The following is a 20,338-nucleotide window of genomic DNA, read 5'->3' as shown; positions in this document are numbered from 1 at the left end:
CAAATTTCCTTGATACGATTGCATTCGGTTATTGAATCAACGACAAAATAAAATTGGATTTGAGTAACAACGCATTTCCAATGTGGTCACAGATTTGCAATCGTTGCTATTAACCAAATATTTCAATGAGATAATTTATCTTGTACCAAGGAGTGATGAATTTTTTATCGATCCACCATAGCTATAGTGTACTTCTCAATGCAACCACTACCGTACTGATAACCCTAAATATGACTATGTTAGGCTAGTGTCAAATTACACCAATATTTACATACGACGCTTTGGTGATCTCAAGTCTAAGGATGACATGCACCATTATCCGTTAGAGGATATATTTCATAAACACTGGGGTTACCATCAATATAGAATCTTCTAGTGGTTAGTCTAGTGGACTTGTAAACAACAGACACTCATACGTTGCACCAGGTTGTCACCTAACAACCTTAACATGTGAGAACTGTCACTACCTTTCGATAGGGTCGTTTAACGTTATAATAGTCTTACCGTATTATCTATATCCTTGGTTATATTAATATTGAGGCTACAGACATTTCTAGAATAGCCACCATATGTGATCATAGGCTCCTCACAATCAAGATTTGAAATATTTGATTCCCTCATCATGGTTAAGTTATTCTAAGGACATATATCATTGCATAAAAAAAATAACATGGTATATAAATTGATGCCTTTATTGATATTTAATATAATATTACAAGAGTCTACTATTATTAGCTCTAGTGCACTTACCCTAACAATCTCCCATTTGTACTATAGTCAATCATTCATGTATTTAATATCAAATGATGCTAAGTGCTTATCATGTTTTTGTTGTGATAGAGCTTTCGTTAGTAGGTCTACTACATTGTCATTAGTAGGTATTTTGCAAATTTGCACATTACCTCTCTGAATAATTTCTCTGATTAGATGGTATCTTCTGAGTATATGTTTGCATCGTTGGTGAGATCGTGGTTTCTTAGCCTGAGCTATGGCACCATTGTTGTCACAGTAAAGTTCTACTGGATCAACAATGCTTGGAACCCTTCAAGTTTTGAAATGAACTTCTTGATCCAAACCACCTCTTTAGCCGCATCTGATAATGTTATGTACTCAGCTTCTGTTTTAGAATCCGCCACGGTGTTTTAATATCTTATCAAATAATTTATATGATTCAAAAATAATAATATAATATTAAAATGTTTTAGTTAATATCTTGAATATGTAATTTTATTTGATTAGGTTATTCTTTATTTGATTTTATTATCTAAAATTAGAGACGTTTATATGGAGTAATAACACATTCTTTCTTTTTTTTATAAAAATAATTATTTAAAATTTTAAAACACCCATAAAAAATTTATGGGTTAATGATTAAAGTATTTCTCATTCAAATTTATTATAATTAATAAAATTATATAAACATTTCAAGATAATTACTATTAAATTAAGATACCATTACAAAATAAAATTTTTATTTTAACTTATAATGTAGATATTTAATAATTTAAAAATAAATGTCAAATTATATTTATATTTTTAATTAAATTTTTTGATATAAATGTTCTTATCTAGTCTCATACTTCTCCAAACATAATACAACACTATTATAATCCAATCAAATCCTATCCTAAAAGTCCAATCCAGTCGCATCTTACCTCCCAAAGACCAAAATAAAGAAATGAGACAAAACCTACAGATCATGTAGAAAACAAATACTATCAAGAAAGTTGAACCTTAAATAAGTAAATTATACATTACAGCTCCATTCTGCTACAGATCAAAGCGAATTGTGTTATTACAGATTTACATCTAAATATCAGGAGACAATAAATCCAAATTAGGCTCTCGGCTTGACTATATGACACCATATCTGCTATAAAAGAAATTACTACTTGTCTAATACTAGAAAAAGGTGTAAAAAGTTCTATATTTAAAGTATAGATCTCTGACTCAGGTAATGAATCATAGAGACAGAGCATGACATCTGCCGTAGGATGTAAATTAAGAAAATGAAATGGAAGAAAATTAGCTAGAGATTTCCGACAATCTTCAAATTTCCAGCGACTGGATGTCAAACTTCACACGGACTCAAACAAATGGCAGAACAAACTTCCATCCTTGTAAAACTCAATGTTCTTTAAGTCTCTTCCGAGCAATCACAACAAAGAAACACGACTTCATGTAGATATTGGCGTGGCACTCACTTTACAAACCTCGACATTGAACCCACAATCCATTAACAGAAGTAGCCACGCTCTCTGCTGTTCGGAGAGTCGATCCCTGGGGCCTTTAACTTCAACAAGCTTGGCTTCACCTCTGTATTCCCCATGGAAACGCCATAGCAACAAATCAGGCATTCCACTTGACCAACTCCGGTAATCTTCAGCGAGATGTCGGCACAATGAGGCCAAACAAGAGCCACCAATGCAGGTAACTGCTGCCCGAAGCTCGGAGAGGGAATGTCGGTCCCAGTTAACTCCTCTGCAAGCTGTTCCCACATGTGATTCCCATGATGTGATGAGGATCTCCTCAGCCATACCATCGTGAACTTTTTGTAGCTGAGATTCTATAAGGTTCTTTCTTACCAGATAAAAGCTATCAGTATCCAAATCCAAGGGAGCAGTCTGCAACAATGGAATTTTTCCTTTTCTCAATCTCAATTGGCAGTTATTTGAAAAATGACAAAGGTGTTTAGAATCTGAGAAAACTCAATACTGAAACTGAGAGGAATTTAACCGTAATAACCAATATTCATAAGCAAGTTTGAAATTTGAATCTTCATAAAAAGACATGTAAGGCAGTAAAAACAGCCAGCAGTCTCACGGCAGGTGTTAGTAAGGGAGGCAGCAATGAGTGTGGAGTTGGCAAAAGTGAATGCGATGATTTTAGGGTTTCTTCTATTAGGTAAGAGAGAAGTTTCATGAAGGCAAGCACATGAAACTTCAAATAATCTCCCAATGATGACGCTGACATGCAACTCCCATGTATATAGAACTAATTGGCAGGTCCAGGGTAAGTTTTCTAACTTGTAAAAGGCAAATCATGGGATAAGGATTACAAATCAAACAAATTATCCTTTCCCATGTTTTCTCCCATGCACCAAACACAAAAAAAAGAAAAGTAAAGTTATCTTCCTTGTTCACTTAATCGCTTGATACCTCTTATTAATACATCTTTAATAGTTTCTTACCCAAAAACAGAAAGAATTAAAAACTATGGTAACTTCGCGCTGAAACATCACTGTGTAAGCAAGTAACATAACATGTATCTTTGTTTTTGTGTTTTTATGTCTGTGTGTTGAGATATGAGAACTGAAAAGCTTATGTAGATACCTGAAACTTGGTGCGAAAAACATCAGGTACATCAAAAAACAAAATATCCCACATGAGAAGCCCAAATATAGTCAACCAAATTCCACTCTCTGTATGAACACCCTGCCATCCACCGCCTTCCCCAGCATAATGTTGCAAAGCAAGCTGCTCCACTCCACATTGTTCCCCATCTTCTCCATAAAACCTGCTTTTCGTACCCAATTCACAATTTAGCGGTCTCCCTTGAATATGGACCTAATTAAATTTCCAAAAAAGAAAACAAAATTATAAAACAGTATTAACTCAGCTACAACTTAATTGCAAATTATTTATCAATAACAATATTTTGCATCAAAGTTCAAGAAGCACCTCACTGTCAAAATCTCTAAGAAACATAGTAATCACTTACCTCCGGGATCTTCCTTTCAATGGATTCTGAAAAGCTAGGGGTTTTCCACCGCCTTGGTGGTTTTCCCAAGCGAAGAACCCTCCTTTGTAGGGCCATTCTTGAACCAGCACGGACCCATGGATCCAGTAACCCATCTTCAGCAACTGACAGACTCTCATTGGGACAGCCCAGATGCTCCAAATCAACTGACAACCTCAGTGTCCAATATCCTCTTCTCCCATCACAAGTGAAATGATGAAGCAAACGTTTCAGTAAATTTACAGCATCGTGATACCTGAAACAGAGAAATGGGATACTTTTGGTAGTCACAGATGTCAGCTAATTGTATGAAATACAACAAACAACTTTTCCCTAAGCATTTTTCCAACCAATTGACATAAATTGTCCTCACACATTAATCATGTCAGTGATGACAAAGAGAATAAAGCTTGATGAAAATAAAGCAACCACTGAAGACAAAATAAAGTAATTTTCTGAAAGGTTTGTCAGAAGAGGAGCACAAAAGTTTGCCCATGTTATTATCATAACATACTAAGCATGTGACTTATCCTCCAACAGCTAATTCATGCAAATACAGGGTTCTTTTCTGAGAAGTAGCAGAGGTGTCAAGCGTGTTGAAGAGGACTGTAAAATTTACAAATTGATTGCACGCAATCTAAAGGATCCAACTATCATGAAATTACCACTATGTTCAATTATTTCCATACAAATCAATCAGGTCATTGATGGCAAAGCACATCATCTTTAATAACACCAAAACATTACATAAAAATTATATAAAAATAAATAAAAAAACATAATTGAGGAGAAAAAATAATACAAGGTTTATTCCTGATTAATGTTAGAAAGTACTTTTAGGAAGTTCATGCAAAACCGAAACATCATCAAGTGAAAATGAGAGAGAGAGGAAGAAAATCCTTTCCAACAGGGTGGAAATGAGACGAAACTTGGAAGTAGAATTTGGAGAATGGATGTTTTAACAAGAAAACTTAAAAGAACAGTGATCTATCACAGGAAAGCAAGGCAAAAAGATCTTCTGAATGATCTAAGGGGGATATTCATAGTGTTTAGCTGGTGACATCTCCATCAACAGGAGGCATAAGACAAGCTAACCAATTTGAGAGGAAGTAGTCAATCAAAGGAATCCGTTCCAAGTATGTAGACTTCAGCTATGAATTGAAAAAGGCAATGAAGAACACTGTGCATGGGCACCCTATGACAGCTAGAATTTCCTAAGAATGACCAAGGATTGAGAGTCCAGCTAAGAATGACCAAGGATTGAGAGTCCAGCTCACATACATTAATGATATTCCCAGTTAGAGGCAAATAAACCAAAAACTTTTTCAACTGTCCTAACTACAGTATGAACACAGGTCCCCTACCATGAATCCAGTGACTAAGAACAGAGATTATTATCATCTAAAATACCATCCCATGTGATATCCATTAAGTTTAGCCAACATAAAGAAAAATGATTATACTCATGCAGAATCTATATCTACATTCAGGTGCTAAATATAAAGTAAAGAATATTAGGAAAAATATTCATACTAGTTAATATGAAAGCATAAGCAATTAATCATGATGATCATGAGCCAGCTTCTTGATTAATTAGGCCAAAACCATGTACAAAGTAGACAACCAAAGGAGCATGTAGGAAGTGAGTGATGGAGGACACATAGGAGTAAATGCAATGAATATTTACCCTATATTTTCATATTTTAGGGTAATCATGTCCAAGTTATTTTAGAATTTATTTCCTTATTCTACTAGATTAGCATTATGTTTTCATTATTCTATTAGGATTAGAGTATATTTTGATTAGGATTTGATTTCTTAAGCCTACAAAATAAAGACTTATTTCATTATTGTTGACGTACTTGGTTTATGAATAAAATTGATTATTAGTTCTATCCCTATTGATTATCTCTCTCTCTCAATTCTTCCAGTTTTCTCCCCTTTCTTGTTGTTCTCTGTAATCTGTCCTCTATACTCTCTAATCCCTATTTCTCCTTCTAGTTCTCTATCAGTGAGTTTATCCAAGAGAACAGAAAATGACTTAGAAGAAGTAAACAAACATTACTATATTGTCCTTAACTTTAAAGAGATTCCTATATGTGGGTAACTACATACACCCAATATAAGGAGTGTGCAATTACATAAGTAGTACAAATTAGTCTTTCAATACATAAAAATTGTGTATATGCTGAAATACCAGAGCCAGCATTACTTGAGGACAATAGTTTACTAGGAAAAGATTCATGAAGGCTATGAAGCAGACCAATAAAAATGGGGAAGTACAGCATTGGTGTTTGGCAAATTGACATGACTCACAACCTAACGAAGATATTTATTAAACTAAGGACATAGTTCCTTTAACAATGGTAAAGAAGGATGTCCTAACCGACAATGCGCCTCAAAAGGTTCGAATACTGGAACATGCAATGTTTCTGGGCATCTGTGTGTCAAGGATGTAAAGCCCTCCAGATTCATGTCCTTTACCAATAATCGCCTCGTCGTAAAATCCTAAAACAAGCAATGATCAGGGAAAAATGAGATGTACCATTTAGAGCACAAGTGAGTTTACTCACAGAAATTAACTTAAAAGAGAACTGTGGTAGACTCAATACGAGGATAGAGAAATTAACGGAGTAGGGTTAACAGACCCAGACCCAAGAACGCAAGAAGTTGACCCATCACTAAAGTAACATTAGACGAGGAACTATGTGACTGATATGATGAAAAGAGGTTTAGGGTTTAGGGTTTAGGTTTAGAGTTTACTCACAGAAATTAACTTAAAAAAACTGTGGTAGACTCAATACAGAGGAGAGAGAATTAACGGAGTAGGGTAACAGACCCAGACCCAAGAACGCAAGAAGTTGACCCATCAGCTAAAGTAACATTAGACGAGGAACTATGTGACGTATGATGAAAAGAGACTAGGATTACCTATCATATAATCTGTGGCACAGAATCAATGACCCATTTGGAGGATGAGGAAATAAGCCATGTATTTGGTTTATCTGACCAGCGAGAGCAGTGATGGAAGTAGATGAGGACTTCAATGATTCTTGATACTGAAAAACTTGGCAACTCATCAGCTGAAATCATAACCTTCTTCTCAAAGTATCAGTAGCAACAACATGAGCTGACTGAGGTTTTTGGGCCTTATTTTGCAACTTTCTACACGTGCGCTTTCTATGACCGGGTTCAGACAATAGTAGCACACAATCCCTCCTGACTCCTACTCCGACTCACGATAATTCGAAATCCCTCCTCTATTATTGCTCATGTTATATGAACGTCCGTGTCATGTTCTTACTTACAGAGCACTACTCAATTGACAGATGGAGTGCTTTCTGTATGAAGAACCCTAGTAAATATGCCTTGGAGGAAGGTGATCTCAGAACTAACGAACCTAGATTTAGCAGATTCAACTTAGAAGGGAGTCCAGCTAGGAACTCATAATCGCCATTTTCTCTCATTGGGCTTGTTGAACTTTCACATCAGCACTCATCGGTAGAAGAATGTTAAGTTCTTCATATACCTTTTAAAATCCATAAAATAGGCCGTAGAGACTATCTTGTTTCTCAGCTCGATAAAAAGCTTTGCATACATCAAAATACGAGAAACATTCTCTTTCCCAAATACAAAATCTAGATAGTCCATCAATCCTTCACATATTCACAATGTAACTAAACCAAGTACCTCACTGTTGATGGAGTTCCGTATCTGCAAGAACACAGGCATCCTCTCTCAACCATGTTTGCTTTGAATCGTCTTCAACGAATCTTTGGTGAGATGATCATCTTTACCAATGCTTCGCAGATAAAGACGAATTATCTTACTCCATCAAAATAGTTATCAGACCCATTAAGCTTATGTTCCTAATTTTTGACATTACAGGAACCATATCAATAGACTTACTATCAGTCATGTAAGAAGACGAAATAGCCAACAAAAAACCTTTCAAAGAACGAACTCTATACCAACAAACTGATACCACAGAAAACCAACAAAACTGCTCTGACCTGGCTGAGATACGAGGAACTAATCTGCCGAAAATAACAGACGAAGCTGGAAGGGTGATCGGAGCACTTTCCTCCGTGACACGCGCCGGCGCGTGGATACTGACGCAGATGAAAAAGGTGGCGCATGAGATTCACATGCTACTCGTCCGATGACCAATTCAGGGAATGGCGATCGGCAAAAGAGGCTTCTTCCTAGGCAGGCGGTGAGAAAAAATGGCCACTCTCCAGGGTGACTCACAAATAATGCTCACTTGGGCAGAAAAGAAAAGAAAAAACGAATTGAAAAAAAAACACCTAGAATTGCTCTGATACCATGTTACAAACAGAGAACTGATTGTAATATTTTTCATATTGTATTGACAAATTATACATCAATATATAGGAAAATAAAGAACAATCTAGGAATAATAATCTAATCTAGGAAATAAAAAATCTAACTTCCTATTTTACAGATTGTTCTTAATAGTATGATTACAATCCTAATATCCTATTTAGATTTATAACTTAATCATGCATATCTGTAAGATTTTGCACGATTATCTACACAAACCCACTCCCCCTGAGCAACAAATCCAGGTGGTTGCTCCATATAGACTTCTTCCTGAAGGTCACCATGTAAAAAGGCATTTTTTATGTCCAACTGATGTAATGGCCAAGAATGAGTAGCCGCCATAAAGATAAATAAGTGAAGAGAAGTCAATTTAGTCACAGGGGAAAAAGTGTTAGAATAATCCACTCCATAAGTTTGAGCATAGCCTTTAGCTACAAGACGAGCTTTAAGCCTAGCCACTGACCCATCAGGATTTACTTTAACAGCAAACACCCATTTGCATCCAATAGGCTTCTTTCTAGTAGGTAAGTCAACCAAGTTCCAAGTACCATTAACATCTAAAGCATTCATCTCTTCTATCATAACATCACGCCAACCAAAATGAGATAAGGCTTCATGAACAATTGCAGGAAGGGAGATGGAGTCTAGTGATGCCACAAAAGAACAAGAAAAAGATGATAGGTAAACATAAGAAACAAATGAAGAGATAGGATAAGTACACTGACGTTTACCTTTCCGAAGAGCGATAGGAAGATCAAGATCACTCAAGGTTATATCCAACGACAAAGTCTTGGGTAGAACATGAAGTCTGAGTGTCTTCTTAACGAGGAACACAAGTATCAGGATCACTGGAGATTGAGTCTGACGACAAAAGGACTAGTACAGGAGGTTCCTGTCGACGAGAATAGACAATGCGAATTGGAGGTAGTGGATGGACATGTGGTGGTGCCTCAGTTGTGGGAGGAGGAACAGTAGGAGGGGAAACCTTAGGTGTGGGAATAGCCGATAGGGATGTGGCAGTATAGATTAGTAAGTCATCGTCCTCCCCCTGACGTGTATAGGTAGACGAAGTAGGAAAAAAAAAAAGGTGTTTTCTAAGAAAGTAACATTAGGTGACACCAGATATCTATTAAGACTAGGACAATAACATTGATATCCCTTTTGAAGGCGAGAGTAACCTACATTAGGTGACACCAGATATCTATTAAGACTATGACAATAACATTGATATCCCTTTTGAAGGCGAGAGTAACCTAGAAAAACACATTTAAGAGATTTGGAATCTAACTTGGTTACTTGGGGTCGAACATCACGAACAAAACAAGTACTACCAAATATCTTTGAAGCAATAGGAAACAAAGACTTAGACGGGAAGAGAACACTATAAGGAGTGGAACCATTCAGAATAGAAGAAGGCATGCGGTTAATTAGAAAACAGGCCGTAGAAACTGCATCGGCCCAAAACTGTTTAGGAACTTGCATTTGAAATAATAGGGCTCGAGCGGTTTCAAAAAGATGCCTATTTTTCCTCTCTTCTACTCCATTTTGTGACGGTGTGTCTACACAAGAAGATTGATGAAAAATATCATGCTAGCTCATATAAGACTGAAAAGAACTCGAAAAATATTTTTTGGCATTATCGCTTCTTAATGTCTGGATAGAAGTATTAAATTGAGTTTTAACTTCGGAACAAAAGACACAAAAATGAGAAAACAACTCAAAACGATTTTTCATTAAATAAAGCCAAGTTACATGAGAGTTGTCATCAACAAAGGTAACAAAATATTTAAATCCAGGTTTAGACATAATAGAACACGAACCCCAAACATTTAAATGAACTAATTCAAAAGGGACACTAGCCCGTTTATTGACTCTTGGACTTGAAGAAAGACAGTGGTGTTTGGCAATTGACATGACTCACAACCTAACGAAGATAATTTATTAAACTAAGGACATAGTTCCTTTAACAATGGTAAAGAAGGATTGTCCTAACCGCAATGCGCCTCAAAAGGGGTCGAAATACTGGAACATGCAATGGTTCTGGGCATCTTGTGTGTCAAGATGTAAAGCCCTCCAGATCATGTCCTTTACACTAATCTGCCTCGTCGTAAATCCTAAAACAAGCAATGATCAGGGAAATGGATGTAACATTTAAGAGCACAAGTGAGTTTACTCACAGAAATTAACTTAAAGAGAACTGTGGTAGACTCAATACAGAGGATGAAATTAACAGGAGGTTAACAGACCCAGACCCAAGAACGCAAGAAGTTGACCCATCAGCTAAAGTACATTAGACGAGACTATGTGACTGATATGATGAAAAGAGGTTTAGGGTTTAGGGTTTAGGGTTTAGAGTTTACTCACAGAATTAACTTAAAAAGAACTGTGGTAGACTCAATACGAGGATAGAGAAATTAACGGAGTAGGGTTAACAACCCGACCCAAGAACGCAAGAAGTTGACCCATCAGCTAAAGTAACATTAGACGAGGAACTATGTGACTGATATGATGAAAAGAGACTAGGATTACCTATCATATAATCTGTGGCACCAGAATCAATGACCCTTTGGAGGATGAGGAAATAAGACATGTATGGTTTATCTGACTCAGCGAGAGCAGTGAGTAGTAGATGAGGACTTCAATGATTCTTGATACTGAGAAAACTTGGCAAACTCATCAGCTGAAATCATAACCTTCTTCTCAGAAGTATCAGTAGCAACAACATGAGCTGACTGAGGTTTTTGGGCCTTATTTTGCAACTTTCTACACGTGCGCTTTCTATGACCGGTTCATGACAATAGTAGCACACAATCCCTCCTGACTCCTGACTCCGATTCTCACGATAATTCGATCCCTCCTCTATTATTGCTCATGTTATATGAACGTCCGGTGTCATGTTCTGACTTACAAGAGCACTACTCATTGAACAGATGGAGTGCTTTCTGTATGAAGAACCCTAGTAAATATGCCTTGGAGGAAGGTGATCTCAGAACTACAAGAACCTGAGATTTAGCAATTCAAACTTAGAAGGGAGTCCAGCTAGGAAACTCATAATCGCCATTTTCTCTCATTGGGCTTGTTGACTTCACATCAGCACTCATCGGTAGAAGAATGTTAAGTTCTTCATATATCCTTTTAAAATCCATAAAATAGGCCGTAAGAGACCTATCTTGTTTCCAGCTCGATAAAAAGCTTGCATACATCAAAATAGAGAAACATTCTCTTTCCCAGAATACAAAAATCTAGATAGTCCATCAATTCCTTCACATATTCACATGATTAACTAAACCAAGTACCTCACTGTTGATGGAGTCCGTATCTGCAAGAACAACAGGCATCCTCTCTCAACCATGTTTGCTTTGAATCGTCTTCAACGAATCTTTGGTGAGATGATCATCTTTACAATGCTTCGCAGATAAAGACGAATTACTTCCTCCAATCAAAATATTTATCAGACCCATTAAGCTTATGTTCCGTAATTTTTGACATTACAGGAACCATATCATTATAGACTTATCAGTCATGGTAAGAAACGAAAATAGCCAACAAAACTCTTCAAAGAACGAACTCTATACCAACAAAACTGATACCAACAGAAACCAACAAACGCCGTGCCTGGCTGAGATACTGAGGAACTAATCTGCCGAAAATAACAAGACGAAGCTGGAAGGGTGATCGGAGCACTTTCCTCGTGACACGCGCCGCCGCGTGGATACTGACGCAGATGAAAAGGTGGCGCATGAGATTCACATGCTACTCGTCCGATGACCGAAATTCAGGGAATGGTCGATCGGCAAAAGAGGCTTCTTCCTAGGCAGGCGGTGAGAAAAAATGGCCACTCCCAGGGTGACTCACAAATAATGCTCACTTGGCAGAAAAGAAAAGAAAAAACGAATTGAAAAAAAAAAAACACCTAGAATTGCCTGATACCATGTTACAAACAGAGAACTGATTGTATATTTTTCATATTGTATTGACAAATTATACATCAATATATAGGAAAATAAAGAACTAATCTAGGAAAATAATAATATCTAGGAAATAAAAATCTAACTTCCTATTTTACAGATTTGTTCTTAATATGTTGATTACAATCCTAATATCCTATTATAGATTTATACACTTAATCATGCAATATCTGTAAGATTTTGCACGATTATCTACAACATAAACCAAAAACTTTTTCAACTGTCCTAACTACAATATGACACAGGTCCCCTACCATGAATCCAGTGACTAAGAACAGAGATTATTATCATCTAAAATACCATCTCATGTGATATCCATTAAGTTTACCACATAAAGAAATGATTATACTCATGTAGAATCTATATCTACATTCAGTGCTAAATATAAGTAAAGAATATTAGAAAATATTCATACTAGTTAATATGCAAACCTGAGCAATTAATCATGATGATCATGAGCCAGCTTCTTGATTAATTAGGCCAAAACCATGTACAAAGTAGACAACCAAAGGAGCATGTAGGAAGTGAGTGATGGAGGACACATAGGAGTAAATGCAATGAATATTTACCCTATATTTTCATATTTTAGGGTAATCATGTCCAAGTTATTTTAGAATTTATTTCCTTATTCTACTAGATTAGCATTATGTTTTCATTATTCTATTAGGATTAGAGTATATTTTGATTAGGATTTGATTTCTTAAGCCTACAAAATAAAGACTTATTTCATTATTGTTGACGTACTTGGTTTATGAATAAAATTGATTATTAGTTCTATCCCTATTGATTATCTCTCTCTCTCAATTCTTCCAGTTTTCTCCCCTTTCTTGTTGTTCTCTGTAATCTGTCCTCTATACTCTCTAATCCCTATTTCTCCTTCTAGTTCTCTATCAGTGAGTTTATCCAAGAGAACAGAAAATGACTTAGAAGAAGTAAATAAACATTACTATATTGTCCTTAACTTTAAAGAGATTCCTATATGTGGGTAACTACATACACCCAATATAAGGAGTGTGCAATTACATAAGTAGTACAAATTAGTCTTTCAATACATAAAAATTGTGTATATGCTGAAATACCAGAGCCAGCATTACTTGAGGACAATAGTTTACTAGGAAAAGATTCATGAAGGCTATGAAGCAGACCAATAAAAATGGGGAAGTACAGCAATAAGCAATGATTATGATAAGAGAAGATACAAAGACAAAGGGGTAGATATATGCTATAATCAGTACTTGTAAAGTACCATACCGACGCTCACGTTCAAGAAAGGAAATTCCTAACAAGATCACTTTCGAGTACACCCATGATGCTGAAAAGCAAGAATGAAATGTACTTGCTAATTCAGAAGTTGGAGATTGAATTGCTTCTGAATAAGTGCCAGACATACAGGAGTCAGCTATCATAAGGCATCTTAACACCAATTCAACATTGTTTTTGTCAAGAGATTGATCCATTATTTGCGCTAGTTCAATGGCCTGCAATGCATAATCAATTATCTCGTCAAAAGAAACACAGTGTCAACAATATCTCAATATTTCCCACTTACAAATAAATTATAACCTCTTCATAAGCAAGAAGATCACTTAGACTTGAGAAAATCTGTTCAGAGATTATGCAGTTGTAAGTTGGATATTTGACTATCCCCAAATCAACTAGCAGAAAAGCTGACAGATCCTGCTCTCCATTGAGGAAAAAAAGCCTCTGCACAAGCAACAGAGTTCATGGAGAACATTTAGATGTAAATCATACCAACAAATTTGCATAAATACTCTAGTGTACAGAAAATGTGGAAGCCATAAAAGCACCTCGGCACGCCAGATAAGGGATTCAGCTTTTGAAGATATTCTAATGCAGATGCCTGTTCTATCAAGAATCATGTTTGGTAGGAGTGGGCTGCAATATTAGAAACAAAGGAAAAGATAATTTACAAAATACTCAATCTCTGTATACCTTCATCATCTTTTTTTTTTTTTTTTATTATTATTATTATTTTTTTGAAAGGAAATATAAATTGATGTATTAGATATAAAACGACGTACAAGAGTGGACTAGATGTCCATTATACAGACAGAAGCTCAATGAAAAGGGGACAAAAATCAATAAAAAACCTTACAAAACGACAGATCAATCTGCTATGGTAAATCATTCATACCATAAACCATCTTCATAGGAACGAAGAAGAAATGCAATAAGATCCTGCTTTCTTGAACCACGAATGCAATTCTGAAGCCTCAATACAAGCAAATTGCATAGACTCATCAGCAGACTAATGAAGAAATACAGAACAACACAACTATCATATAGCCATTACACCAAGAAGTTTACTACTAAAAAGTATTTTAGTTATGTTGAGAATCACTCTTGAAACCTATCAAAAAAGGTGATGGAACATTAGGTACATGGGATGCTTTTATTCCTTATCTATTCAACGAGGTGGGAGGTCAGGGAAAAAAAATGGAGGTTGTAAATGACATGTACTAACTCTACCAAAATACTCACTTTGGCAGCACCTGGACTATTGAGGTCTTCAATGGAAATTACCAACTGAAAAACAGAGTTTAAAATTTCATTTGCCTCTTCCCCTCAAGTTGGCATAATAATTGCCGAACGCCTTGGTTCGGAAAAGAAGCAAAAACCTCCAGTATTGTTTCACAACAAAACCTTCCTTGTCAGAGTGGGCAAGAAAACTACCAAACCGATAGAGACTGGTCACTTTATTTTGCTTTTTAATCTAGATGAACTATATGCTTTTTTAGTTATAACTATTCATTAGTTATGGGCTTTAGCTGAAAGACAGGATAGAACCCATGCATGGCAATTCACAGCCTTGATCTACCTCACTACATCCACCCCCTGCATTATTTAAAATATTACATAATATACAAAAACTCAGTTTCTCCCATTGATCATCATAGTTTATCATTATATACATATTTCTACCCTTGATCATTATGTTTTATCATTTCTGTTTTTATCTTCCCTTATGAATACAGATGTGAAGATTACAAAAAGTAAAAGAATTAACATTTCTGGAAATAAAATCACTTACTAATAACAGCAAAACCAAACCTTTTTAAGCACAGACAAAATTTCACGCAGCTCAGAGATAGTGAGCAAATTGCAAATCTCCTTCATGTCATCATGTAGTTCATTTTTGTCTTCAAAGCAGCATATATAGCCATTAGCTGCAATTTGACAACAAATACAAGTTTTCTTTAGAGAACCCATTACCTTTGAATTTGAAAATATAACTAATAGTACTCAATTACCACAGAGCTCCTTAACTGCTTCTTGAGAATCCAACACTTCACGATAAGAAATACTTGCCAATCGGAACCATGGCCCTAAAAGAGAAGTCACCCAAGAAAAGCCTAAGATTACACTCAGCTTATCTTGGCAAATACATATCCGTACACTGTATTACTATAGCATCAGAATGTAAAACAAAACAATAAACTATCCAAGTATCAATGAAATGCCATGTGCACTATCCCAAATTTTAATAAAGTTACCGGTAAGTCCTCAATTTGCAATCTGCAAAGATTATTACAGATCTGAAACGAAAAATATGACAAGTATCACTTTAGCATACATTTGTTTGAAAATCTTAGCAGCAAATTTGCTGTCATCTAAGATGTAAATGACACAAAATAGTATTTGTTAAATAAGCTAATTAGCAAAATTCTAAATGGAAGGTCATGAATAATGGCAGGCTACACTAGGAAGCAATCTTGTGCAATACTTAATTGTATCAAAATATTAACTTTAGTTGTTATGTCAGAAAATATTTTTACTTTTAAGAATTAGGGTATTCATGTCTTATTAAATAATACTTATTTTTCTAACTAGATTTGTGTTATTTTCTTATACGAGTAAGACTAGGGTTAGGACTTGGCCTACACAAAGTGTCTTATTGGTTTCTCCCCCTTTCTCTTTGTTTCTCATGTTCTCCTCTTATTTTCTCATCAACTCTCCTTCCTTTCTTCCTAGCTTTGATTTTGTGTAGAATCAGTCCTACATCAGTACTATGTTTTGCAAAAACCATAGCATAAGTACAAATCAACAGAGTGAACAACGTCCCAAAAACTTTTAATTATTTGGCTGTTGTTACTGGTTTCTGTGACTTAACATAAAACTGAACCAGTCTATGAGCTTAGGCAATTTCTATCTCCAGATTACAGAAATAAATTTAGGCAACACATAAGTTTGTGGAAGAGTAACATAATATATAAGATAAATGAGCAGATGAGTAAAGCTAACACCAAAGTACAGTAAAAACGTAATCTCGTAGTGAAAAGACCTTTCCGTGTATAAAGCCGAATGAAAAGCCTCTGACTATCCACAGACAGTGTGGAGAATGATTCTGACAATAAAAAATGGAGATAAATATCACAATCCAACTGAAAATATATGCCGACAGAAGAAAGAATGAAAGCTAGTGCTGGATCAATACCCATGAAAACTCTCTCATTATCGGTGAAAAGGTGAGAATTACTTCTTAGTACTTCTTGTATTAACAGATTGAAGTTATGCTGATACTTTATTGTACTCGATGGATATTTCTTTGCAGATTCAACCACATGTAGAACCCTTTTCCACAGACATTTGGAAAATTCAATATCATCATCTATTTCACAATCTGATATAATCTTGTGACATGTAATCTTAATTGGAACAACATCAAGAGAATGTTTGGGTGCTGAAGTCACATAACCCTGCAATCATAGTGTATTTCACTGTTAAGTAAAGAATGATAATTTTCCCAGCTCCAATACACAATTCAAACTGCAATTATTTGGCATCAGAATATCCAAAAAACTACAGTCAAAGGATTGAAGCAGATAAAATTGAAAGAAAAATACAGGCACAATCAAACATATAAGGTCAAGAAGGTCGCCTGTAGTTCTCAAATGTAACAGGAGCCAGTTTAACTAACCACTAAAGACATTGATGACAATTTTCCTTAAACAACGAAGTACCTAACTATTTAACACTATTCAATTAACAGTTTTAAAATACCTAATTTTGTTTTACAAGTATTTATTTACACTAGATTAGTGCTGCAAATTAGCTTACATATTTGGTGCAGAATTCGCAGCAAAGTTAGAAAAATATAATAAACTTGCAAAGGAATTTATGTAACTGTCATTTAGAACTAAAATCACATGTGTGATTGCATGCAGACATATTCTGGAAATGATCTACAAAAATGGTAAGCTTAGTCATGTGTCTGTGTACTTAACAGTTAAAACAGTAGTTCATGAAGATCACCAAAACATCCAAATACAAAGTCTATCAGTTCCATCTAAACATTAGGCTTTTATAAGTTTCAAGTATATTCTGGTTATTGCAACTAAGCATTCTTTTGTACAAATAGGTTTAGAACTTGTAGAAAATAAGATAATTGTACAGTAAAATCATGCAACAGTTTATTCGTATGTCATTGAAAATTTTTGCATAGTGCTTATATCTTTTGAAGACTGAGTGCAAATACTAGACTTTTGTCTGATTTGATTTTTTCAGAAGTAATGATTTGAGGAGTATATGTAGGCTCTATTTCTCTTTAATAGTCCTTGAAAACAGGAATAAAAACCCAGCAAGGTTAAACAAGGAATCCTCTTTACTTTTCCACAACATTTCCGCCCAATAGATTAAATCACACTTGGCTAGAATGGAAGTTAACTGCACAAATGACAAAGAAACCTGTCTCTTCTGTTACCGCAGAAATATTTTCCTCATTTTTACAAAAGACATGCTTACATACAAATTAGAATAAACAGAAAAACAAAATTCTTACAAAGTTAGCTAATATGAGTCTTTCCTACTCAGGAGTTGTATCACCTCAAAACTCAGGCAGGACTTCTCAATTAGAGGAGACAAATATTGAGATAACTCTCGAGGAAGATAACCAAGAACTTTACAGCATCCAGAACCTGCAGAAAGAACCTGCCCCGAAAGGAAAAGCAGTACCTTTAGAATGAATATATACATATTTAAGAAACAAATTCATATGCACAGACAAATAAATATGAACCTTGATAGCATAGGGATCCTTAAGATTATGGGGTTCTCTTAAGAGAGAGATGCTATTTCCAAGATTTATACCCTTTTCATCACTAAACCTACGGCCTACAATAAAAGTTTGGAGAGTAGCCCCAGATATGTCATCAATAGTCAAGTCTATGTGATGTTTGAGAGCTTCAGTATCTGGTGAAGGCATCTTATCCTGGCAGTCGATTTCGTTAATTTGGTTATCACTAGAACCAGCCTTGCAAGTAAGCTCCAAACATTCAAATCTTAGTGGAGATCCTGCATGGATATTATCATCTTCTTCAACCGCAACAGTGTTGGACAATCCGCAAATGGCATTCTGTACAAGAATCTTTGCAGGATCTTCGGAAACCACATTAATAATTTGATGTTCTGTTTCATTGGAATGGATTTGACCTTTTGGTTGCGCACAGAAGTTCAACTGAAGAAGGGTGCGTTGGGTCAATTTTCGTTTGGTTCCTCTAGATAGACAGGCATCTGAAAGTCATTTATTCTAAACTATAAGCATAAAACAAGATAATCAATAACTCCACTCAGCAAAAACATCGGATGGTGAAATTAGTAATCTTCAACAGCCTCTAATGACAATGCAAATTAGTTATCTTCAATGACCAATAACCAAATTGAGGTGTATTTATTTATTTATTTTATTTTTCTGGCTTCTTTTCCCTACCACGTGTACCCAAAAAATAAAAAATCCACATATTTAACTGTTCATGGGAACATATTGTTATAATTGCATGCACTTAATAATTCATACTTAAAGATGTTCTTGTCCCATTAAATCCTAATATTTCCAAATGCTTTTGCTGAATCTTGTTTCATATACTGTCAAATTATTTACATAATTCAAACTAAGATAACAAATCTACTTTAACGAAGTCTAATACTTTAGGAAGAATAAATTTATATAAGAGTTAAAGACATAGACCCCCCTGAAGTTTGATATAATAACAAAAATCCCCCAGCTGTTAATGAACCATTAAAATTTACAGTTATGAGTTAGTAAATGTTAACAGAAGGGGTATTCCTGTTATTTCCGAAACCTCAGGGGACTTTTGTTATTTTATCATACTTCAGGGGTATTAACATCATTAATTCTTAATGTAATTTCAGGCCCTAGAAAGAACCCTAATTTTCAAAGTCACATAATAAACCTCCTCATTTTGACATCAATAAAGAAGTTGAATTGAAAAGAATTACGCATACCTAGATGAGTGTTGATTATATTATCATCAGTCGAGACATTTTTACCACAAACGGGGCACTTTACAACATCGGAAGCTTCGGAATCGTCAGTTTTAGCCGAAAAGATTTTACCATTTTTATCAGTGCAGAGATTCAAAGAGCTCTAAAAATACCAAAAAAAATGTAAAATTAAAAAATCATAAGCATTTCAATTTGATTTTTGAAAATACAAACATAAATGAAGATTGAAAAAGTACCTGGATTGGAGAAGAGAGAAGAGATTGACAATTTGGAAGAAATCGCCTACGCCTGCCGATTAATCGGACCAAGCTCTCTCTTCCTTTAAGCATTATTTGAATTTATTTATTTATTTATTTTTTTTTTTTTTTAACTTTGATAAATAATTAAAATGTCAATCATCTTCTATCAGCTGCCCTTTATATTGTAAGTAGAGAAATGCCGAGCTCTCGTCCCGCCAATTAGGCAACTATTCGGTGTGGAGCAAACTATGGTGCAATGGCTACTTATGCATATCAACCGTTGATCTACATAGGTTTTCAATGTCATAAGACTCATAACAGATTATACATTTTTTTACGAATGGCATTCATCGGCTTTGTTCGAAAAATATTAAATAGGGCTTTTTTGTAAGTGTTTATTTGAAATTATTAAACAATTTTTGATATTTTATAAGATTGCTATGTAAGATTTACCAAAATACCCTTTCATCAACAAATGACAAAAATGCCTCACATATTATCTTCTTTAGATTGCCTTTTATGTGTATGACCCGAAGTCTCTTTATCATGTCGGCAATGTGTAATACTACAATCGACACACAATCAATCATCTTATTACACACAGACCAAGATTGGCCCCTAGTAAGACATCATGGCCACTGATACATTGAAATTACAACTTGCAATGTGTAGCAAGTGCACTAGTCGCAAAAAGTAATAAAGTGATAAGCAAAATATCGTTCCCACGAGGATTGTTTGTTAAGCACTGATTTTCCTAGTTGTTTATCAAGTTGGAGAAACCGAAAG

At 35.2% G+C, this 20,338-nt stretch overlaps 1 protein-coding gene across 1 annotated transcript; it reads right to left on the bottom strand.

Moving 5' to 3' along the window:
* Nucleotides 1-1,809: 1,809 nt before the first annotated feature.
* Nucleotides 1,810-19,810, bottom strand: LOC116116302 (fanconi-associated nuclease 1 homolog). Its single transcript, XM_031402398.1, has 15 exons — nucleotides 19,550-19,810; nucleotides 19,314-19,455; nucleotides 18,088-18,581; nucleotides 17,895-17,999; nucleotides 16,507-16,768; nucleotides 16,354-16,416; nucleotides 15,323-15,397; nucleotides 15,123-15,238; nucleotides 14,206-14,276; nucleotides 13,859-13,946; nucleotides 13,614-13,754; nucleotides 13,302-13,528; nucleotides 3,721-3,994; nucleotides 3,333-3,566; nucleotides 1,810-2,624 (listed from the first exon to the last, which is right to left on the bottom strand). The coding sequence occupies exons 1-15, from the start codon at nucleotides 19,640-19,642 to the stop codon at nucleotides 2,178-2,180; spliced, it is 2,832 nt and encodes a 943-aa protein (XP_031258258.1). The 5' UTR covers nucleotides 19,643-19,810; the 3' UTR covers nucleotides 1,810-2,177.
* Nucleotides 19,811-20,338: the final 528 nt, after the last annotated feature.

This window comes from Pistacia vera, unplaced genomic scaffold (assembly GCF_008641045.1).
Source record: "Pistacia vera cultivar Batoury unplaced genomic scaffold, PisVer_v2 Contig77, whole genome shotgun sequence".
NCBI lineage: Eukaryota > Viridiplantae > Streptophyta > Magnoliopsida > Sapindales > Anacardiaceae > Pistacia > Pistacia vera.
Note: the sequence above shows the minus strand (reverse complement) of the source record. Positions and strands in the feature narration are given on the sequence as shown.